This window comes from Blennius ocellaris (assembly GCF_963422515.1).
Source record: "Blennius ocellaris genome assembly, chromosome: 11".
Taxonomy (NCBI): domain Eukaryota; kingdom Metazoa; phylum Chordata; class Actinopteri; order Blenniiformes; family Blenniidae; genus Blennius; species Blennius ocellaris.
This window is the reverse complement of record NC_137660.1, coordinates 11,044,504-11,065,095: the sequence shown is the minus strand read 5'-3', so window position 1 is coordinate 11,065,095 and position 20,592 is coordinate 11,044,504. Positions and strand designations below refer to the sequence as shown.

Sequence of the window (20,592 nt, the reverse complement as noted above, 5' to 3'; positions counted from 1 at the left end):
TTGTTATTGTGTAATAGTGAAATAAAGTATTTCCATTTACATTAAAGTCATGTCTTTGGCTTCTGAGTTGATGCTGTTCATATTCATTGTGGCTGAACACCCAAGTTCCCACTGAGGTTTCAGTTTTCACGAATCACCAGAGCCGACAAAAGTACCCACATTCTATACTTAAATAAAAGTACAGCTAATGGCGTCGACCAAGAAGTGCTAATTTCACTCCTGAAGTGAAACTGAGATTTTATAGCTTCTGAAATGTGTCTCGGTACATCAGGAAAACAAACACTCTTTTGAGACCCCATTACACGTGGTTTTTTTTTTTTGGGGGGGGGGGGGGGGTTAGGGGAGGCGGGGGGCATGGTGATACAAAGTAGTCACAACATGACTACTTTGTATCACCCTGCATTCACCTGCTGAATATTCAGAAATAACACAGAAAAAATTGTTTTGTCAAAATTGTCAATCACAACTTAAATCTTTTTTTTTTAAATAAGAATTATAATGACCTTGACTTGAACTAATTTTAAATCAAAGTGAGAATAAGAATAAAGAATAAAGCTTTGTGTTTTAATTAAAGCATTGCATAGTGTATACATATGTATACAAGTTAAACGCTACAAACTAGATTATGGTGTAATTTAAGTGTGACAGTTACAAGCGGCCCATTTTGGAGGTATTGAAATGTGTCAACACATTTTTCGTCTTCCAAACCATTTTCTCCACGTCACGAGGATATGGAGCTGAACTCCGTTGACTGTTGGTGATTGAAATGTGCACTCTGGACACAGTCACGAGTCTATCACAGGACAAACACAGGCAGACGTACGGTATTCAAACTCCCATCTGTTGTGGGAGGAAACTGGAGAAAACCAACAAATGCTCAGGAAAAACATATAAGCTTCCCACAGAAACATTCTCAGTCTTACTGGGAATGTTTCACTATCAGACAACAGACAAATCACTACACCGGCGTCAGTGCACATTATTATGAAATACAGGAAGTTCGTTCATTTATTCATACATTCAATGAACTCTGGTTTACTTTCTCTCAGTAAAATAAGAAACAAGTCGTTTATTTGTTTCACTATGTAAATTGTGTCCAAATATGGTAAGTCACAGAAACACAAAGTAATGCACGTTAGAAAAATCCTTACCCACCTCTTTAAATGGAGTTGGGTATTCTTGAGAGTACTTTTAAATACTGTAATAAATAGCCATCACGGTCGATAGAAAAGAAAGCAGAAAACACAAATGCGACTGTAGCCATCAGAATAATAAAACCCCCAAAAGGTGCAGCACAGCCGCGGGCACCTTTCATTCTGTTTTGCCCGGCAGTAAGAGGCGGATTCCTGCAGGAGCTCATAATCTCACTGGCTCGGAGGAGAAAACATCGTCACAAAGACCAGCTGAAAAACACAAACATAAAAGTCCCACATGGATCCACTTTGTTGTTCGGTGAAGGTGGGATGCATGTTGCAGTCCGTCTGTGAGGGCCAGCTGTTTGGCTTTTTTAGCGGAGTGTGGATACCTTCATGTTGTCGTTCGCTCTGGCTCCACAGGTTCAGCTCAAGTTGCTTCAAACTCCACTGTGATGCGGGAGGCTGGTCATTTATTATCAACAGGAACAACAAGCACATATATGAACACTGGGTTAGTTATAAAAGAGTGCAGATTAGAACTTCAAACAAATGCCAAACTAACAGATCAGGAGAGGCGAGTGTTATTCTTTGATGGATAATAATTAACACAGTATTTCTTTCCTTTTTAAAAATGTTTGTATTGACATTTTTACAGTATGATATCACACAGAAAAATAGAACACATAGAAAATGAGGGGTGTGGGTACAGTTCAACATTATTATTATTATTATTATTATTATTATTATTATTATTATTATTATTATTATTATTATTATTATTATTATTATTATTATTAACACAGTGTTTTGAGTGCGACCTGCACATGAACTGTTTAGACAATTCCTCATGCGTACGACGAGGAATAAAAGAGGCTCTGGATTCAGAAATGTCTCCCCTATAACTCCTCCTGTAATAATCATAAACCATCACTATGAGCTACAGTATAATAAATATTCTGCTGGAACAATGCAAAATTTCCAACTCTCACACGTATTCTATTAATAATCACTTAACGACATCGTCGTAGCATCACCAAGATGCCTGCTCCTCGTGAATTGTTCTCAGTCTGAAGTGTTCAGCTCAAGTGGTGAGAGAGGAGAGACTGGAGATACGGTAATGGGAGGGTAAGGCTACGTGATGTGGACGTTCCCATGGAGGAAACACTTTGCAGATTACAGGAATTAAAAGGTTGTGATGCTCCAGAGGTTCAAACAACTCTGTGTCCGATGAGCCGTCAATGAGGAGATCGACAACATGAAGCCATCAGTGGTAAGACTCTATGTGCAGCCTGTAATGGTTGCACCTATTACTTGTAAGGTTTTGCTTTAACTATACTTAGATTACGGTTATTCAAGTACTGTATATTTAAATAGGTTTGTTTTTTTGTTTTATGTTTTTAAAAACAACATACATATTCATGGATTCTGCAGAAGAATTACTGGTTGTCAGGATAGTAAAAATTATACACTAGAAGTCTTTATTGGTTAAGAAAACAAAGGAAAAGCATTATGCACCAATATATAATATTTAGAAAGATGGATAACAATGGGACAGAAGGTGTTGTGCTGAGTAGACGATAAGCTACATGAGAAAACAATTTATACAAATAGAAATGTCAGCATCCTGTGACACTAACAGTTAACGTACAGAAATAATATGTATTGTGTATAGATTGAGAAATATCATTTGTGTTATTGACTGATGACCACAAAAAGCAGCAGCTTATGAGAAGTCACGTGTGAAATGGAGAAATTAAAACAGCGGTATTAGACAGATGCATTTAAATAAAACTAAATCCATTTAGAAGCAGAGGTCCACACACAAGAATGTGATCACAGATGATAAATCTGTTATGATCTTCAGAATAATCATATAAGAACAAAGCTTTTTTTTTTTTTTTTAAGTGTGTGGGAAACATGAGTCTGTGGAACATAAGATAAGATGAGAGAAAAAGAAAAGACAAATCCTTGACATGTACTGGGAGGAGAACAACGTTAGAAGGAAATCTGTATATGCTTAGTATCACCGGTGAATAATTTAAATGTGAAGAATCTAGTGTAATTGTAAAGGTGTTGACTGTCCAGCATTTTGGCCTAATAGTTCAGGTTAGTATAAGAAACTTGAAACAGGGGAAGTAAAATCAAAAACTCACTCATTCATTGTAGTGGCTCAAATAAAACACATGTATTTGAATATTTAGTCAATTATGTAAGATTACCTTTAAACTTCTTTTCTTAATATTTTCCCTTTTGTCGAGATGGTTTCTACACATATTTCACTCTGATAATGTAAGTGATGTATCTAATCCATTTTCAAATAGTTAACCTTACCCAATTAAAGGTTATAAATAATAAATCAATCTGATGTGGATCAAAATCATTGAAAATGAGTTTAGGCTGCCCGTGTCAAACACTGACTCACGAGTTACTATAAACTAAATAAGCAAGAAGACTTGTTGAGGCTTGTTCACAATTTAATTGATTGAGCAGGTTTGATTTTTAAATGAGGCTCCTTTTGTGTTGGATCCACTTTCACATCCACACATTTGGATGCAGAGCAGGTTGTCCCGGTTGTAGTACACCGATTCCTTTCCTCTGTACTTTATCCCGTGCCTCTGGAGATGATAGTAATACTTGTACCGCAGAAGAACACTTAAAGCTCCTAATATAATTATGTATCCGTTCACAGCCACAGACAAATGAGTTGAGCGAGGAGATGGCTTTATTTCCCTGTAGAACGCTCTCTTTCCACCTCCTGGTTCCACCGCTCCACCTCGCAGCTGCTCGCATTAACAAACACGCAACGTAAACGGGGGCCCATTTCTATTCCGACGCACTCGCCACTCACTTCAGCTTTTGCGGTGTCCCTCTGTCTCTCTCTCTCTCTCTCTATCCTCAAAAAACTTTTTTACCTCAGGTTATGATGACTGCAAACTCATCCCTGAGTTGAATGATAGGACGGTGGACGGTGGGCAGTTCGCAGCGGCTGCCCGTCGGGCTTGGCAAGGGCGCCATCTGGCCTGCTCTGGTCCAGTGGCTTCTGGCTGGTGGTGGCGTGAAGCCAGTGGGCACCTGAGTAGTGGTGGCACAGCAGGGCAGACTGCCCCTCCAGCTGGCTCCTAAATGTCCAATTTTCCATGGCAGTGCTGAACTACCCCTGCAACAGATGCCCGAACCCACGGGGAGCCCACTTCAGTGCCTGTCCTATATTCACTGTTAATGACCACACACACACACAAACACACACACACGTCATTGTGATTGTGGCTGGCAAAGCAAGGAAAGAGTGAGAAGCAGCCTGCCTTTAAGGAGAGAGCACAAACTGATCAAATGCACGAAGAATATTTGGTGCTCAGCCGTCTTAAATTCCTCAAAGAGTTCTTATTAGTTGGCAAAATCCACCGCACGGCTGACGGAGACGGATTTGTTGGTGGTCACACGGAGAACCGGAGTATCGATGTATCTGCACTTGGCCATCTAATCCATGCACCATGTAGACATGTGCAGCTTAACGTATTGGTATGCAGAATATTCACTTCTTGTTGCTGCAGGGTAAACTCTGTGTTTGTCTTCTTATTTGTCACAGCTTATGCATGAATTATAGTGCCAGGAAAAAAAAAAAAAAAAAAGAAAAAAACTGGAATAAAAACCACTTTGAATCGTCTCTATGAGAACAGTCATGCACACGAGTGCAAATCCTTCACAGTCCCACCGTGCCCATAGCGCTAGGTTTCAGGCAAAACCGCATCTGCGGCTGAAAGTGGATTAATAAAATGACGACTCGACAAACATTTTATCATCCCCGAACTGATTTAATAGATTCCAATTTAAACATTTACAACTCCGTTGTAATTGGAAAGCAGATGCTACGTTGGCAGTGAGAAATAGTTCAGCGGAGATTAGATTATTCTAGTTTTTCCCTCGAGAGCGCCGAGAACGGAAAGGTCAAGCGACTTTTGGACACCACAGGTTTTGTCACTGTCGTATAAATCATGACTGAGCCATTTACTTTCTTTCAGCACAGATCCAGATTTTTTTTTTGTTTTGTTTTGTTTTAAATGGTAAATAGACTTCACTCATGCACTGATGTATTTATTCATTTTGGTTTTTTTTTATTTCTGAACACGTAAATAAATAAATAAATTACAAACTAAACAAGAGAAACAAACAGAATAAAAAAAAAAAAGAGACAGAATCATCCAATCGAGTCATCCAGAGTTCACATGATGTCAGCACTGGGCGGATCAGTGTCATAGCTGGGGGAAGATGGATTTATGAATTAATGGCAGCAGACTAACAGCTTCGATGAAATACAAACACGCAGACAGCTGCGGACAGCTATGAAGGTAAATTACTGTTTACTTACATAACCTGATGCCTTACAGGCACCGTGGATAGCGTGCATGTGGAATCTTTTCATCGATAAACAGGAGTTTTGTTGAATAGTAACCGTATGCAGTGGAAATTGAAGGCTGCACTAAACATTCTTGTTGTCTTTTGCTTGGACTGAAGTTCTGCCTTCAGCAATCTAATCTGCCACTGCCTTCCAAGCTCTCTGTCATTGTTAAATTTTAAGTTAGTTCAAGATCTTCTGAATACGATTGCTCAGTTATAACTGCATTATTGTTTCCAATATCAGTAAGGTAGCGGTGTCACAGTCACATTATTCACCATGCTGACTCTCAATGAAACACATTTTCACCATCAAAGCCGCCATAAACTTTTTTACTCATTAACGGACACCCGCCAATGAGAACTGAGAAGCCATGTCGGTCCTGCCCTCCACTGGGAGCGTCTTGGGGTTTAATGTCTTGCCCAAGGACACGTCGGCTGGAGGATAAGCGGCGCTGAGGATCAAACCGCTGGAGTTGAAGGACGACCTGCCTTATCATGTGAGCCACAATCCCCCTTTAATGCATATTTAAGACGGCAAAGTCAATCTCCTGAGAGGCGAGAGGCCGCAGCGAAGAAAAAGAATATCGTGAAACCACATTTTCTTTGGAGAGCATTGTATGGATTTCTTTCAGACTCCTGTAACAAGGTATTTTACATTAAAAAAAAAAAAAAAGCCTTGACCTTGATGTTGTACAGTATGTTTCTGTTTTGATTTTGTGACGCTCCCACTCTTGGTAGCTTCACTGTTTCTTACCATGATGGTCAGTTTGAAACTGCTGATTCAAATGAACTAAAGATTGAAATTGAATTGGATTGAAATTGGTGTCAAAACAACAAATTGACTCCGATTATTTTAGTTTATTTCTGCAGAAAAAAACCCTTCAGCACCGCAGCAGTCTTCACCTTCACTCTGCAGCTCCTCAACACGAGGCCATCAGTCCTCTGAGTGAAGTGGTGAGAGATTTCTCTGAGCCCCGTGTTCCTCTGTGAAGTATCTGAAGCTTGCAGGAGGAATCGGTGATGAGTTCTGTTTCCTACATGGACTCTGGGGACCGAGACCATCTCGGGCTTGGAGAGAGGACAGAGGGAAAACCTGCGAGCTGGCTGGGACTGCCTGTGCCGATAAATTTCCCAGGGTCTGCGAGAGTCACGGAGCTGTCAGCGTGGAGTGATGGCCCATGCCGGGACACGATGCACTGATCTAATTGGAGGATAGCTCAAAGACAGAGGAGGAGATTCCAGTTAGATCTGTACTTATGGCTCATCCGCCTCTTGGGGATTTTGCAGGTATATATTTAGCTCGGGGTGCTACAAAGCAATTCACCTATTTTCCCTATGAAAAACCAGCTCTTGAGTTTATTTTTCTGACTTGATAGAAGACAAGGGAACGGAGCGCACAGTACATTATGGGAGAAATTTCAATTTCGCCTCCGGAAAATTTGAACATGTGAAAAAAAAAAAGAGAGAAATTAAATGTGAGTAAAAACAGATTGCGTTCAATCATTAATGTTACCAGCATTCAATGAGGAAACAGTCAATATGCTGGTAACTCAACACGGACATTAGGATCCAACACCCCACAAATATTTTTGAAACTCTGGTTCTGATGTGTTCTCTCTATTACTGCATGGTCCTCCAAAAAAAAATCAGTATCTCATTTCTCAGCCCAATGGCAGAATTGGAAGAAGGCCACAGTCAAACAGTTAACACTCTCCAATGAGACGCATTTTCCCAGACAAACAACAAGCAGCAGCAGGACCTCAGGTGTTCATACACCTGCTTTGTTTTCACACAGCAGGCGTTTCTCCATATTTACCATTAACAGCATCGAGCTCTGGCTCTCATTAGAGGTAATTTACAATGAGTGGTGAGGCTGGATCCTCTGTTAAGCATTTAGCTTCACGTCACTGCAAATGTGTGAGAAAAGCCTGCTTCGTATGGTACAAAGGAAAAAAATGCTGCAAAGAAAGAATGCTGATTAAAAAAAAAAAACATCAAGTGCTTTAATTGTAAAAGGTAATATGAAGTGAATAAATACAAGTAAGATCAGCATTAGTGACTTTTCACCTTCCAGACCAGCGGTCTGCAACTTTTAGGACCAAAAGAGCTGTTTTTGTGATTTTCCATGAAAATAATGTGTCAAACATGCAAATTATTTATTATTATTATGTTTCATAGCTACAATTTGGCAATATTTTATTACTTTTTTGTTTGTGTCGTAGCCAATTTCAACCATTTTTCCTCCTTTCTGAATTGACTTTTTCCACTTTAGCCATTTGCTGATGGTTAGAACAGTTTTAGCTTTTAGCAATTTTCACCTTTATCCACTGTGATTTTACCATTGCCATTTTACCTGTTTTAACTATTTTATTCATTTTTTTGGTTGGTTTCTGGCTTCCCCCCCCCCCCCATTTCTTTTCTTTCTTTTTTAAGCTCTTTTGCTTTTTTTCCTTGCCTTTATTTCTTCAGCTGTTTTTAACCTGGCAATCAGACCCTTTTTTGAGAAAAAGTGTCAAAAGTGTCATATTCACTTCAAATAAAAAGGAAAGCAAAATGAGTGTTTACATAGAATCTTGAGAAAGCTTCAGGGAGCCACTAAAGGAGGACATGTGGCTGCAGACCTTGTTTGACAGGGTTTTTGTTTGTTTGGTTTTTTCCATTTTCTCATCAGTCCAACTGCACACAGTTTTTGAAGGAACTCCACAGGGGGGGTTGTTCTAAACGTCTTTGATATTGAACCACAGACTCTGTCACCCAGACCGACCCCCCCCCCCCCCCCCCACCCTGTGGAGATAGACCCTCTGTGGGGGGTCACACTGTCAACTGTCGGACCCTGTTCTTTTAGACACTTGAGGACATCAGCTGGTATGTGTCAGGTCCCCTCATGTGTCTATGTACATTTTGCATCTCTTACCTGTTTCCGTCTTTCCTGCTTGATTTTATTCTCACCTATCTTGTCCGCATCTCGGCTCACATGTCCCTCCTGGGTGTCTCCTGATAAGTGTCACGTGTGTCTCCCTCTTCAAGAAGCCCTCCCTCCTCCTCATGTCTCGGTGCTTGATCCTCATTGTGACATCCAGTCATTTCCACACCTTTCATTGTGTGTGTTTGGATTACAGGTGTTGTTGGACCCCAGCCTGGCTTTTGAAGCCGTCAGATGCTGTTCCAATGATTATAACACCCGATGGCACCTTTATCCAACACCTACATCAAAGTTTCACGCAGTATTGTATCTCACTCCTGTGGATTTCATCAGGTTGATATTGATACAATTCTTTTAACATGTCAAATGTTGCATAAACCTGAGAGCTTCAGGCAGGTGCAACAAAAAGAGGTGGCACGAATATCGCATATAGAATCATTTTGATCTGAATTACTGACCCCTCCTTTTCTCCAGTGACAGCTTAGAAAGGCTCAAAATGTTGATAAACCCATCTTGGATTATACATGTCCTTTATTTAATGGGGAACTCAGAGTTTGACGTCATCTGTTTCATATGGTATTGATTTATTGTTATTTTTTTTATCAATCCCATAAATAAAAACCTTCATGCTCCTGCCAGTCAATTCAAATACTGTTAAAAACTGTTAAGTCATCACTGAATGAAGACTATTTTTACGTGATAAGTGTACCAGACCTTCATCGTCACAGTAACATCGTACCTAGTTGAAATAGTACTTTTCATTTAGGCGAAGGCACAAAAGTGGTCTGGTTCAAGAAACGACTACGACTTTGACCTAAAGGACATTAATGTGCTGTCCACTCGATTCCATGATCATAAAACATAATAACCTTCTCATACAGTTGCTGTTATATGATTATATCCTCAAACTACTTGGTTGGACTTTGGAAGACATCATAGTAAAAAAAATTAAGGAGCTTTATGAATTATAAGATCTATGTTATACACTCTGTAGGTCCAAATTAATTGATTAAAAAGTAATTCTTGAAAATAGTGCTTATATGAATACATGAATTTTATTTTTCTATTGATCAATAAATAAAGTATTTCAATATAAAAGACATGCAATCAAAACCAAATGCTGTATACTGGAAGCATGACAAGGACACATAAGTGACCATATACTAGACTGCAGCTATGGTTGCTCCTCCCATAGCACTTCATCCTCGCTGCCATCCAAAGACTTTGAAATGCAGAATTTTAAAGGCTTTGGAGGGTTTTTATCACACCTGTAGTAAGCTTCTCGTCCCTGACATTTGACTTGCTTAGTCAGGCGTTTGTGTATCACATCAGCATGTTTCTCTTGTTTCTGTAGCCGCTGTGTTGTTGTTAAGCGGAACTCGGTATCACTGAATATTAGAGCAAGAATATAGTGCAACCCCACGATCTGAGACCTATTTCCAGGAAAAATCGTATTTCTTGTATAATTAGTTCTATACATAGAAAACACCTAAATGTATTCGGTATCCAATTAGAACAGTGACTTTAGACATCCTTCATCTTCTCTCTGTATTTGTTCTTCGCCGACATACATTGCTTTAATTACAAGTCCGAATGTCACTGCAGGTCCTGGGCGAACTACTGCTCATCGATGTGGACGAACGATACTTTTGAATGTGGAAAGATGGGAAAGTTCTTGATGTGCATTACCATTGATTTTCTTTCCAATTTCATTCTGAGTCAAACTAAAGCATCGCCGTTACTGATACTTTGAACAAACGCTTGTATGTGTTCAAAGTCCACTGTGCATTAAAATCATTGTGGAAAATTGTTTAGCAATCTAAATACGTTTCACGGGAATTGATTTTCGAAGAGGCACAATCAACAGTGTACAAACCTGTATGTTTTATGGACACACAATGTGACTTTATTATTGTTTGTACCATGTTTGAAAAGGTGGAACAGACTGTCTCAGCCTTCTTCTGAACTCCCGCTGTAAATGTGGTGAGAGGTCTTCTTTTCTCTTTTAATTAACTTTCTGATTTATTTGCTGCAATGTTCCAGTATGTTTATTAACTTCCTACACCGACAAGTCCAACTCCAGTGTTTGTTGGAACTCGGCAAGCTATTCAATCATTCTCCGCTGCGAGAACATGAACAAGGAAACAATGCTGATTTGAGCAGACCATTCCTACTTTAACAGTCTGGTGCTCGCAAAAACCCTCATTTAAATGCTCTTTTTTTTTTTTTTTTGCATGACATGCATGCAATTTGCCATGCATGCAAACTCGAGGCATAAAATCTATTTGTATTTTGGAGGAACTCAGTCGATCCAGCTTTCAATGTGCTAACATGCAGAAACAATATACTGAGGATTCGCTGTAATATTGACCATGTTTTTGTTTTGGCAATGTTACACTTGTACCTGTGGCTCATGCCCAGTGTTTGGTGAGTGTCGCTCATCCAAACTCGTTATGGAAGTGGATGAAGTCAAGTAATCAGGAAGGATGATTCCTCCTCATGAAAGTTTGTATGAAAATGTATAATGCCTGTTGAATCGCTGAAAAGATGCATCTGTAACAAAGGGAAGCACACAAACCAATTCAATTTGTCACAATTCTTACAAGGTGGAACAACAATTCATTTAGACATTAGAAAAGAACGTAATCCTCTGTATCAAACCACGTTTTTTTCCCCTCCCCATCCTCTTGTCAGCCATCTCACGACCCTTCAAACACGGGGAAGCACTTCCCCCTGCAATGAGTTCAGTTTTTTTTTCTTCCTTCCTCAGACATTTTCGATTTCAATCTATAACTCATTTACACGTAGACATGTTCTATAAACAAATCCCGCCGGGGAGCAAAACACGTAACAAATTCAAATTGTTTCCCAGCGGCATAAATCAAACCACAGACGGACCCCGAGCAGGACTCATGCTAATCTGGGCTGGGTGTCATGTGTATGCAGACTACATATTCAAGTGTCCTTGTGCAGATAGTATCATTATTTCTCATGTCGCCCACATTAATTGGGTCAGCAGCTGCAAGAAGCTTGACCTGTGCTGTTGCTTGGCAACTACTTCCCAAGTATATACAGTTGAAAATGAAAAAAAAAAGCATAAAGCAGAACTTTTTCTTTGTTCCGAATTATTAAATGGCAGTTGCTTCGTTTTATTTGTCAAATAAAAGAACATGAAAGTAGCAAACAAATGCAGTATATGACAAACGTATTAATTTATTGGTAACACAAGGTTGAACAGATGTACAGAACACGATGCAAACACTGCGAGGGTTCCTCTGCCTTCAAAACACAGGGAGTGAAGGTCAGCTTTGCAACACAATGAAAACAGTCTTGAACAACAAACACAAAGCCCTCACTTTTAACCAAAACACAATAGCTACATTAGAAAACATATTTGAGCCCCTTCATGTCCAAAGAGGGTCTGCCCTTTGGTGAAACACTAATATCCACTGTCTTCGCACAGCTTTAATGTATAAAAGGATGATTACAGAACCGAGAGCTGTGAAACAATTATGCTAAATAAACTGACCTCTTCACAGAATGGCCTTTGTCAAAAAACAAGTGTAGTCCAGAAACACCTACCGGTACACACTTCACAAGCCTCTACACGCACGCACGCACCCACGCACGCACGCACACACACACACACACACACACACGCAGAGACAACATGCACTATTATGTGGGAAACCGATATGACGCACAGACAGACAGATAACCCATCAGAATAAAGATTCCAAGAGCGTAGACTGATTATTAAATAATTACAGGTAAAATGGCCAATTTCAATCTTTAAAGGGGTGATATTATGCAAAATTCACTTTATAATATTTGGCATGGTTTTAGCATAGGAACCACTGATGCATCCTTTCGCAAAGGAGACGAGCTCATGCTGCCCCACAATTCCTTGCAGCGACAACATTTAAAGGGACCCGCTCATCCCAGCGTTCAGGAAAACTCACGATGTCGGAAAAAGGATGCAGATCATGTGAGTTACCAAAGCAATAATCTGCATTGAGCAACTTTAAATCATCTAAAACCCAAATGCACATTTTGTAGTCCATTTTCGGAAACTCGTAGTTCTTTCCCCCGCCACGGCAGCCGTCACTAACGCTGTCGGATTATTGTGACGTCACTAAGTGAAAGTGTGGTCCGACTGCCGCACTAACGTGATCGGAGGGAGGAGCTGAGTAGGAGGGAGGAGAGGAACAAAACACTGGAGATTTCAAAACTCTTTGTGGTTGAAGATCTCGCTTTGGACTTTATCTTTTGTTTCTTGTCGTCTTCAGAACAACTGAACACCTCAGCCAGTTAATTTAAGAGTTTTTAACCAAATCACACTGGAAAATTCAGAATTGGGAAGCAACATAAGCTTTTCACATCGTATTTTCTGCATTTGTTTTGATTTTCTGTACTGTTTTGTTAATAAGGTTTTTTTTTTAATACTTTAAAAAGGAGTTGGCCATAAAAACATTGATTTTTGTCATTTTATACGAGATAATAGAAGTTAGCCCTGCAGAACCTTATTTCCAGCTTCTCACTGTAGCAAAGTGGTGAACGTTTATATCTGAACTCATTTCATTCTGACCTCCCACATGTCCAATTTTTTTTTGTAAATCTTTTCCTGCTTAATTCAATAGATGCGATGTTCTGAAAAAAAAAACAAAAAAACAAAAACTTTATCGCCTTTGATTAACTCCTTTAGGAAGCCTTCTATCACCATTCCTTAACCCCGCGACGTCATCCACGGGCTAAGTAAAAGTCCATAGATAAGGAGTTGGGAGGGACTTTTCGGATGTACCCCGAGGCAGCTCTGCTCTGGCACATGGCACCACGGGAGGAAGTACTTCCTTCTCTTCCCAAGATGGGCATGTGTGGGCGGAGCCAGTGCAGCTCACACAGACACAGCGGATTCTGAATGCAGCTCTTATGATTGAATATTCAAATGGGTAAAAATCAAAGAAAAGCTGGATTTGGGGCAATAAAATTTGAATATAATGTTTGTGGACCAACAAGACCCATGTGCAATTGTTGAAAATATGACCCCTTTAAGTATTGATACATTTAGTCATTTTCAAAGCTAATTATTCAATTAAGATTTCAAGACATAGAAAGCAATTAACATAGACATAAAAAACATAGTTTTAGATTGCTTCAATGCACTCATTGATAACAGTTAAATATTGTTGAATCCTGTTATAGAATTATTCTGATGTGTAACTGGATGATAACTGCAGTATGTTGGATTTTTAAACAGATATGGATCCTCTAAAAGCAAATAATGTTCTCTCTGTCTGGGTCCAAGTATTAAATATGTGTAAATCTTCATAATTCTTCCGCAATAGGGAAATTATAGGTCATTGTAGAATATTATAGTGCATCTCACATTAATACAAAGTAATGCAGGAGTACATAATATCATTCTACATTATGTCTTATGAGTATGTACAATATAAATATATATATATATATATCACCTTTAAATGAGCAAACCTTTTTAAAGATACAATATTTGTTGAAAATACTGTATTATTTGGCATCTTTGGTCATGGATATATGTTAAGTAGTATTCCTCTATATTTGGGAGAAAATATTGACAAAGCTACAAGGGCGAGTTAGTGATATAGGAATAGATTTTTTTTTTGGTCCATGCAAATTTCTGGTAAAAGCTCCAAATCTGCATTTTACATGAAACACCAAGCACAAGAAGATATGGAAAAGAAGCTTTTAAAGCAAAAGTTGAAAGTATATGCTGCAGCTTTGACTGTTTCAAATGATACTTTTTTTTTTTTTTTTTTAACTAAAATAGAAGAAATAGTTTCCATGCATTCACCTGGAAAACTGCTTCTAAGAAACTTTTAAGGTTTATCTCGACATGAAGAAGCCCTGAGCTTTGGAGAAGAAGCCACCCTTGCACTTCAATGGCATGTTTATGCCAAGGGCAAAGCCACCTCTCCCATGGTTGGTATGCAGTGAAGGTGCAGCGGCAGCAGCAACATAAGCAATCATGAGGTGGCTTGTTGCTCTGCTTCTTCATCTTTGCTGATTGCATTCATTACCACTGCAATTAATATCAAGTGAGGGGAGATGAACAGGTCATTACCGTAAGTAATCATGTCATTTGCAGACATATACATTTAAAAGTAACCAAAGGAGAAAAAATTAAAGTCGGAGGGTCAATGAGGTAACAATTGTCGATGTGGTAGGAAAGCATTATTAGAGCAGAGCGTAAGTCGCTGTAAGTAGGACATCTTTCGTTTTGTTGCCTGCGTACAAACAGGCTGTTGGAGTGTGTGTATCAGAACATAAGAAAAATCAAGGCACTGAATTAGCTGGAGCACTGCTGATACAATAAGATCCACCTGACAGCAGCGTCACAGCGGTAGAAACACTCTTCTGGTATAGGCACCAATTAACTAACGCTGACAAAAAATGTGCCTCAATGAAAATTTCAAGCGAGCACCACGTCAGTAAGAGTTTGCATTCGGTTTGAAAAGATCTGCTTGTTATCAGAATTGGTGCATCAGAATTGGCGCCGTTCAACAGGCTTTTAAAAAGGTTGTAGAAAAATATAATAAATGACTGCACAAGCTGGATTGGCTTGCAGAATTTTACTCGGTCCTTTGTTTCGCTTGCTCATCTGTAGAAATGTGGCAGGGCGAGTTCTCCGTGAAGCGTCAGCCGAGACCCAACCTGTCCGCGCAAGGTTCGGCAGTTAACCGAGTCATGGAGAGAGTTTGTGGACATCAAAAGAGACTGCTGGTTCATCCTGCGACACGCTGTCAATCACGATGCTCGGATGTGTCTCTTGGGTTTCCATGGAGATGGTCGAGTTGGTCGAAGGCGTCACTTCGAAGTGCGACAGAACCGACAGAAGCACCGGCGTCTCCAGTCGCTTCAGACTCTCACTCATCGTCACGTGCGTCTCCTCGGGCGTCACGCCCATCTCTTTGCTGTACTCCGACGGCGACTTCCTCTTTATCCTCTCGTACGTCTTGCTTTCATTCTCCGTGATGGTCTCGCTGTCCTGGAAGCGGCCGAACAGCCAGATGAAGAACCCGAAGAGGACGAACGCCGCCAGGCTGGGTATGAAGGCCAGACATTTGACGTCCAGGCTGACCCCAACGTAGCGGCTGTGGAGGAAAATGTCCTGCACCACGTAGGTTTGGTTGGTGTCGGGGTCGACGGTGGTGGAGCGCCACTCGTACGTGAGCGTGCTGCGGTTGAAATTCCTGAGTGTGTCTGGCTCCTCCACCGAGTAGATCTTGTCGCCGGGGCCGACGTACTGACCGTATTCGTAGGGCGTGTAGAAGATCTGGTTCTTCCACATGTTCAGATCCAAGATCAACACGAGGAAGATGATGCCATAGTTGAACCATTTGCCTGCGAAGAGACACTTTAGTCAGATTAGGGATTGTCACAGATGCAACGTGTTAGTACACCAATGTAGTTCACTTTGGCGATAATGACATGATTTGCGATGAATACGCTTATGAAGATGTTAACGTCTTTGTGATTTCAGATTTGTTCTCCCATATGACAGTGCTCTCTTTCTTGCCACTCGATCACACAAACGTCTCAGAAGTAGAGCAGCTGGCTGAGTCTGTTGTTTTCGATCACATTTCTTTGATTTTTGTGTTTTTGCGCTTCCGACTTTTGCCCTTTTGGCCAGCAGGTACAAAGTATGAATGAACAAAGTGTTGCAGTACTTCAGAGAACTATGAGAACAATTCATTCCAATGTCTTATTGTAAAAATGACCAGATTTGTGATGTATTTTGTGTGGCAACTTCCTTTCTGGCTCAATTTCCTCTGCATGAGTAATAAACATATTGTCAGTCAAGTGGATCGCTGAGCCGTTTCAGGTGGAAACCGGAGCATTGTTGACAATGTGTACTATTCACCAGTGACTCACCAAAGCTGAGCCCGATGTGACTGAGGCCCTGTTTAAATGTTAAAAACGTTGTTGAAAAAGCGCTGTTGAATTCAGTAAGGAATCTGCTATTGTTGTCGAATTACACAAGCTATCGACTCGAACCACGGCGCACATGAGCAGAACTATGTGTTTCAGGAAGCTTTTGATTTCCTTGCTGAGACAGACAGAAGCATGTCGCACTCATTGCACTCTGGAAACCTTCTTTTTTTTTTCTTTCTTTCTTTTTTTTGTTAAACTGCAGTTTTCAGGGACTATTGTACCGGTGTCAAAACACAACAAAAATTCACTGTTGTTACATCAAAACTCTGTGTAAACAAGGTTTAGTGGTTAGTTGTGTGTTTTTCGTTGCCCAGACGTTCCTTGCTTGCCTCATACTCTGTCAAAATGCTCATTTAGCTCTCTCTTCAAGCTCTGTGACCTCGACGACTCACATCTTCTCAGTCAGTGGGCAGCTCAGGCAGGGTAGCTCCATCTGATCACAGTGTCATATGTATATTGCCCATGTTCCTATGGTGGATGACACACTTGCGATACGTTGCCTCGGTCTGTTTTATGCTGTGCGGATCTTTTAGCGTACGAGCCGATTGGTGCACGTCACAAACCTTCTCCAAACAAGATTAAGAGGACATAGTCCAACAGATTTGCTGTCACAGTCATTTATCAGGAGTCTCTCTCTCTCTCTCTTTGCATACAGAGACCCATTTCCAGGTACGACTTCCTCTATAGTATCGTCTAACGAGATCACTATATTACCACGAGACAGCCATCTCCCCAGGTTGACTGATAACAGAGGCAGATGTCTCCCCGGGTATACGTGACACTGCTCCCTTCCTCTCCCCACGATATGATGTTAATAAGCTTTTAGTTAAACCAATCACGTCGCGCCATTTCCATAATGCTTAATGGATATGCAATGCATTAGGGTTAACAACCTTTCTGGAATCACTGAGCGTTTGAACAGCTTAACATTTAGCTCAGGAACATTGGTTTTTGCGCTCTCTTGATGGTTGTGAGTGGCCGTGTGCACGCTGCGGAACAAAATGGAGAAACCTGGAGGATGGTTTTAAATGGGAAATACACTCGTTTGCAGAGAACATTAAAGGCGCGGGGATGTGAAAGACGACGAGAGAAGTGTCTCGCACGACAGGAAGGAAACACGGGCATCGGGGGGGGGGGCACAGCCGAGGCGGCGGCACCTGCGTGCCACATCAGCTACACATGTATTATAAATGGTCGCTGTGGTCTAACCAACAAACTCTTCCCCGCTGAGAGGAAAACTAGAACAGCATTGGCGCGTTGGGTATTCAAGTCAAAAAATAGCACAAAGTTATCCCTCCCTGTCCGACATTTTGATTTCTTTCTGGAACTAAATCAATTTATTGACTGTAGGTGTGCTCCGAAAAGAGGGACGCCTCTCATGAAACAATGAAGTGACCCTGTTGTTTGTGCGCTGTGTGTACCTGTGATGTGAATGTGGTACTCCTCCTTAAAGATACGCTTGCAGACAGGAAGTTTGACCTTTATATGGTTTGTTGGCAATCCTGGTAAATTCATATCCACGTCACCCATGAAGTGAGGGAACTCCCAGTCCTGCAAAACACACACGCACACGCACACACGCACGCACGCACACACACACACACACACACACACACACACACACACACACACACACACACACACACACACACACGTAAAAATAGGTCATTCCGAGTAAAAAAAACAACATTCCGTTCACGACACAACTAACCATCGTGACTGTGCTTCATATTTCATAGAAATAACATCAACAAGTAGGACATGTCAAATGTCCGCGTTTGAAACAGGATAGGTTGAAATACAGGCAATCCGCACAGCACAATGATTGCTGCTTGAGAAAGGACAATGTTTCATAAGTCAGTACGTTTGAAGTATTTATGTTGGGCGCGTTAAATATTCAAGGATGGTTTGATACCATTAGACGCCTTTAAACTTTAAAGTAGTTTGCAGACAGCCGCATATTGGTTGCTCTGCTTGCTGACAACTATATAACCAGGAAAATATTAAATACTTAGGAGCCCTGCCTTGCTGCACTAAAGCAGAGGTTTTCAAAGTGCAGCAGTTTCCCCCTGGCTAGAGAATTTGAGGGCGGCGTGGCAGCAGAAAGAAAATCTGGGGCTCCTGATTGTTTGCCTTGGAAATGTGAGAAATCATCATGAAAAATAAATGAATGAAAGAATCAATGAATACTTTTCTAATTGATTCATGATTAAGATGATTACATGAAGTAGAAACAATACAGTTTAAAATCAAAACCTGCACTTTTAAGTAATCAGATCTTATTTAGTTTTTCTGATCAATTTTTATAATTTCTTTATGCGATTAACTAAAGCAATGATTTGGCCTTTAAACGATAAATTTACAACCACAACCCCAAATAGGATGAAACGATGTTTAAAAAGTAAACAACAACAGAATGCAATGGTCTTCAACCACCAACAAACCAAATTTATGTCACAAAACAAAGTAGGATGATGTTAAATCTAAGACATTTTACACATTATTCAAAAAAGTCTTGATACTAATTTGATGGCAGTGTCATCAATTATCGAGATCTGGGTACACAAGACCAGACGGAAGGTTATATATATTAGACGGGGCGGCATTAAGATCAGGCAGGTTTCTGAAGTGGTCACCATTGCCTGGGCTGAGTAACACCACCAAACATCATATTTTCCACAAATACAATTCAAAGCAGGATTGTGCAAAATCCCCAAAAATAGCTTCTCTGGGAAAAGTGCGATTGACAATAGACTGAGGATTAATTGATAAATAAATAGAATAGAATAGAACAGCTTTATTAATCCCAGAGGGAAATTATTTGAATCATTATTGATATAATATTATCAGACAATATATATTATTCTATATTATCATCCTCATATGTTGAAGTTCATACTGTGCAAATAAAACTGAATTTGAATGGAGATGTTTCTGCCATCAAGTCAATAATGGCCAATACTGTATATTTCAATAAAAGGTTTTCCTATCACTATTTGAAATGTTGTTTGTTATATTGAGAATAAAAGTTTTTAGTTTATCAAATTAACTAATCGTTGCATTATGTTTTAATTTTTATTTTAGAATTCTACAGTCCTATGATGTAACATTTGAGTTTCTCTATAATAATTCTATAATTGACCTTGTCCAAAACTAAAAGCAAAAAAACACATTGTTGTTTATTTTACTCACATAAAATACCAAGTAAGCCCCAGATGGTTTCCTCGGGAGGCCTGATCTCACACAAACACAGCCCAACTCCTCATCCAACTGTGACCATATTTAAATACCACAAGACAAATGTTGACTATCCATCATACTTTGCCAAACATTTGCCACAAGTTACCAAAGACCCTCATATGAGCTGGTATTATGTCCCAGTGGACTCTCTTCATACGCTGACTGGGGGGTCGGAGACGGAGCCGGCCGCAGGGACTGTGTGTTCACAGCCTCGTGGAAGTGTACTCCTGTGCACTGGGACTTCAACGTGTCAAAATACACCAACAAGGCAGGCGAAAGTGACATTTAGAGGCTGCTTGTGCCCCGTGGTGTCACTTGGCTTTTATTGTGTGTCTTTTTTACCTGAATGTTTTCAAATAAAAAAAATACACTATTCAACCCCCCCAAAAAAGGAGAAAATACAAATTAAAAAACTGAATTTGTAGCATATGGGAGTAAAGATAACTGAGTTGTTTTTTTTGTTTTTTGAACAAAAGGAAGCATCGATATGTGCTCTCTTTTTTGAATATGTTTAAATAGTCAACCTGTACAACTGCAGATGAGATCAAACAAGTAAAGTGATGAACTCAGATGAAAAGTAAGGTAAGTAAGGAAAATTGAAATGTTTTGAAATAGTTTCTTTCTGCTGAGCTGACTTAATCATCCCACTAATTAGCTTTTGTCATCGCTATTAGAGAAAAGGCACGCATAATTTCAGATTAGTTACATTTAGCTCTGATTCCTATTATTTGTGCAGATCGTCCCCCTGCATGAAATTACTGCACGTCTGTGTTTGCTGTATTCTCACGTGATCCGGGGTCTCCTGTGCCAATATCTATGAGCAGCATAACAGTTTGATGATAGCCCCTTGGATATTAATTAAGTCCTCCTCTCCTCTTCCTTAGCTGCCGAAGCTGTTGCTGTTGCACTAACAGGCATGGCATT

The 20,592-nt window shown here is 40.1% G+C and overlaps 1 protein-coding gene across 2 annotated transcripts in view; it reads right to left on the bottom strand.

Moving 5' to 3' along the window:
* Positions 1–11,736: 11,736 nt before the first annotated feature.
* tmem117 (transmembrane protein 117) overlaps positions 11,737–20,592 on the bottom strand; it is a 46,427-nt gene continuing 37,571 nt past the window's right edge. For both annotated transcript variants that reach the window (XM_080504288.1, XM_080504287.1), the window contains exons 7-8: positions 17,850–17,979; positions 11,737–15,837 (exon numbers count right to left, since the gene is read on the bottom strand). In XM_080504288.1, coding sequence (XP_080360414.1) covers positions 15,179–15,837; positions 17,850–17,979 — 789 coding nt within the window. In that variant the 3' untranslated portion in view covers positions 11,737–15,178. The remainder of the gene's footprint in view (positions 15,838–17,849; positions 17,980–20,592) is intronic.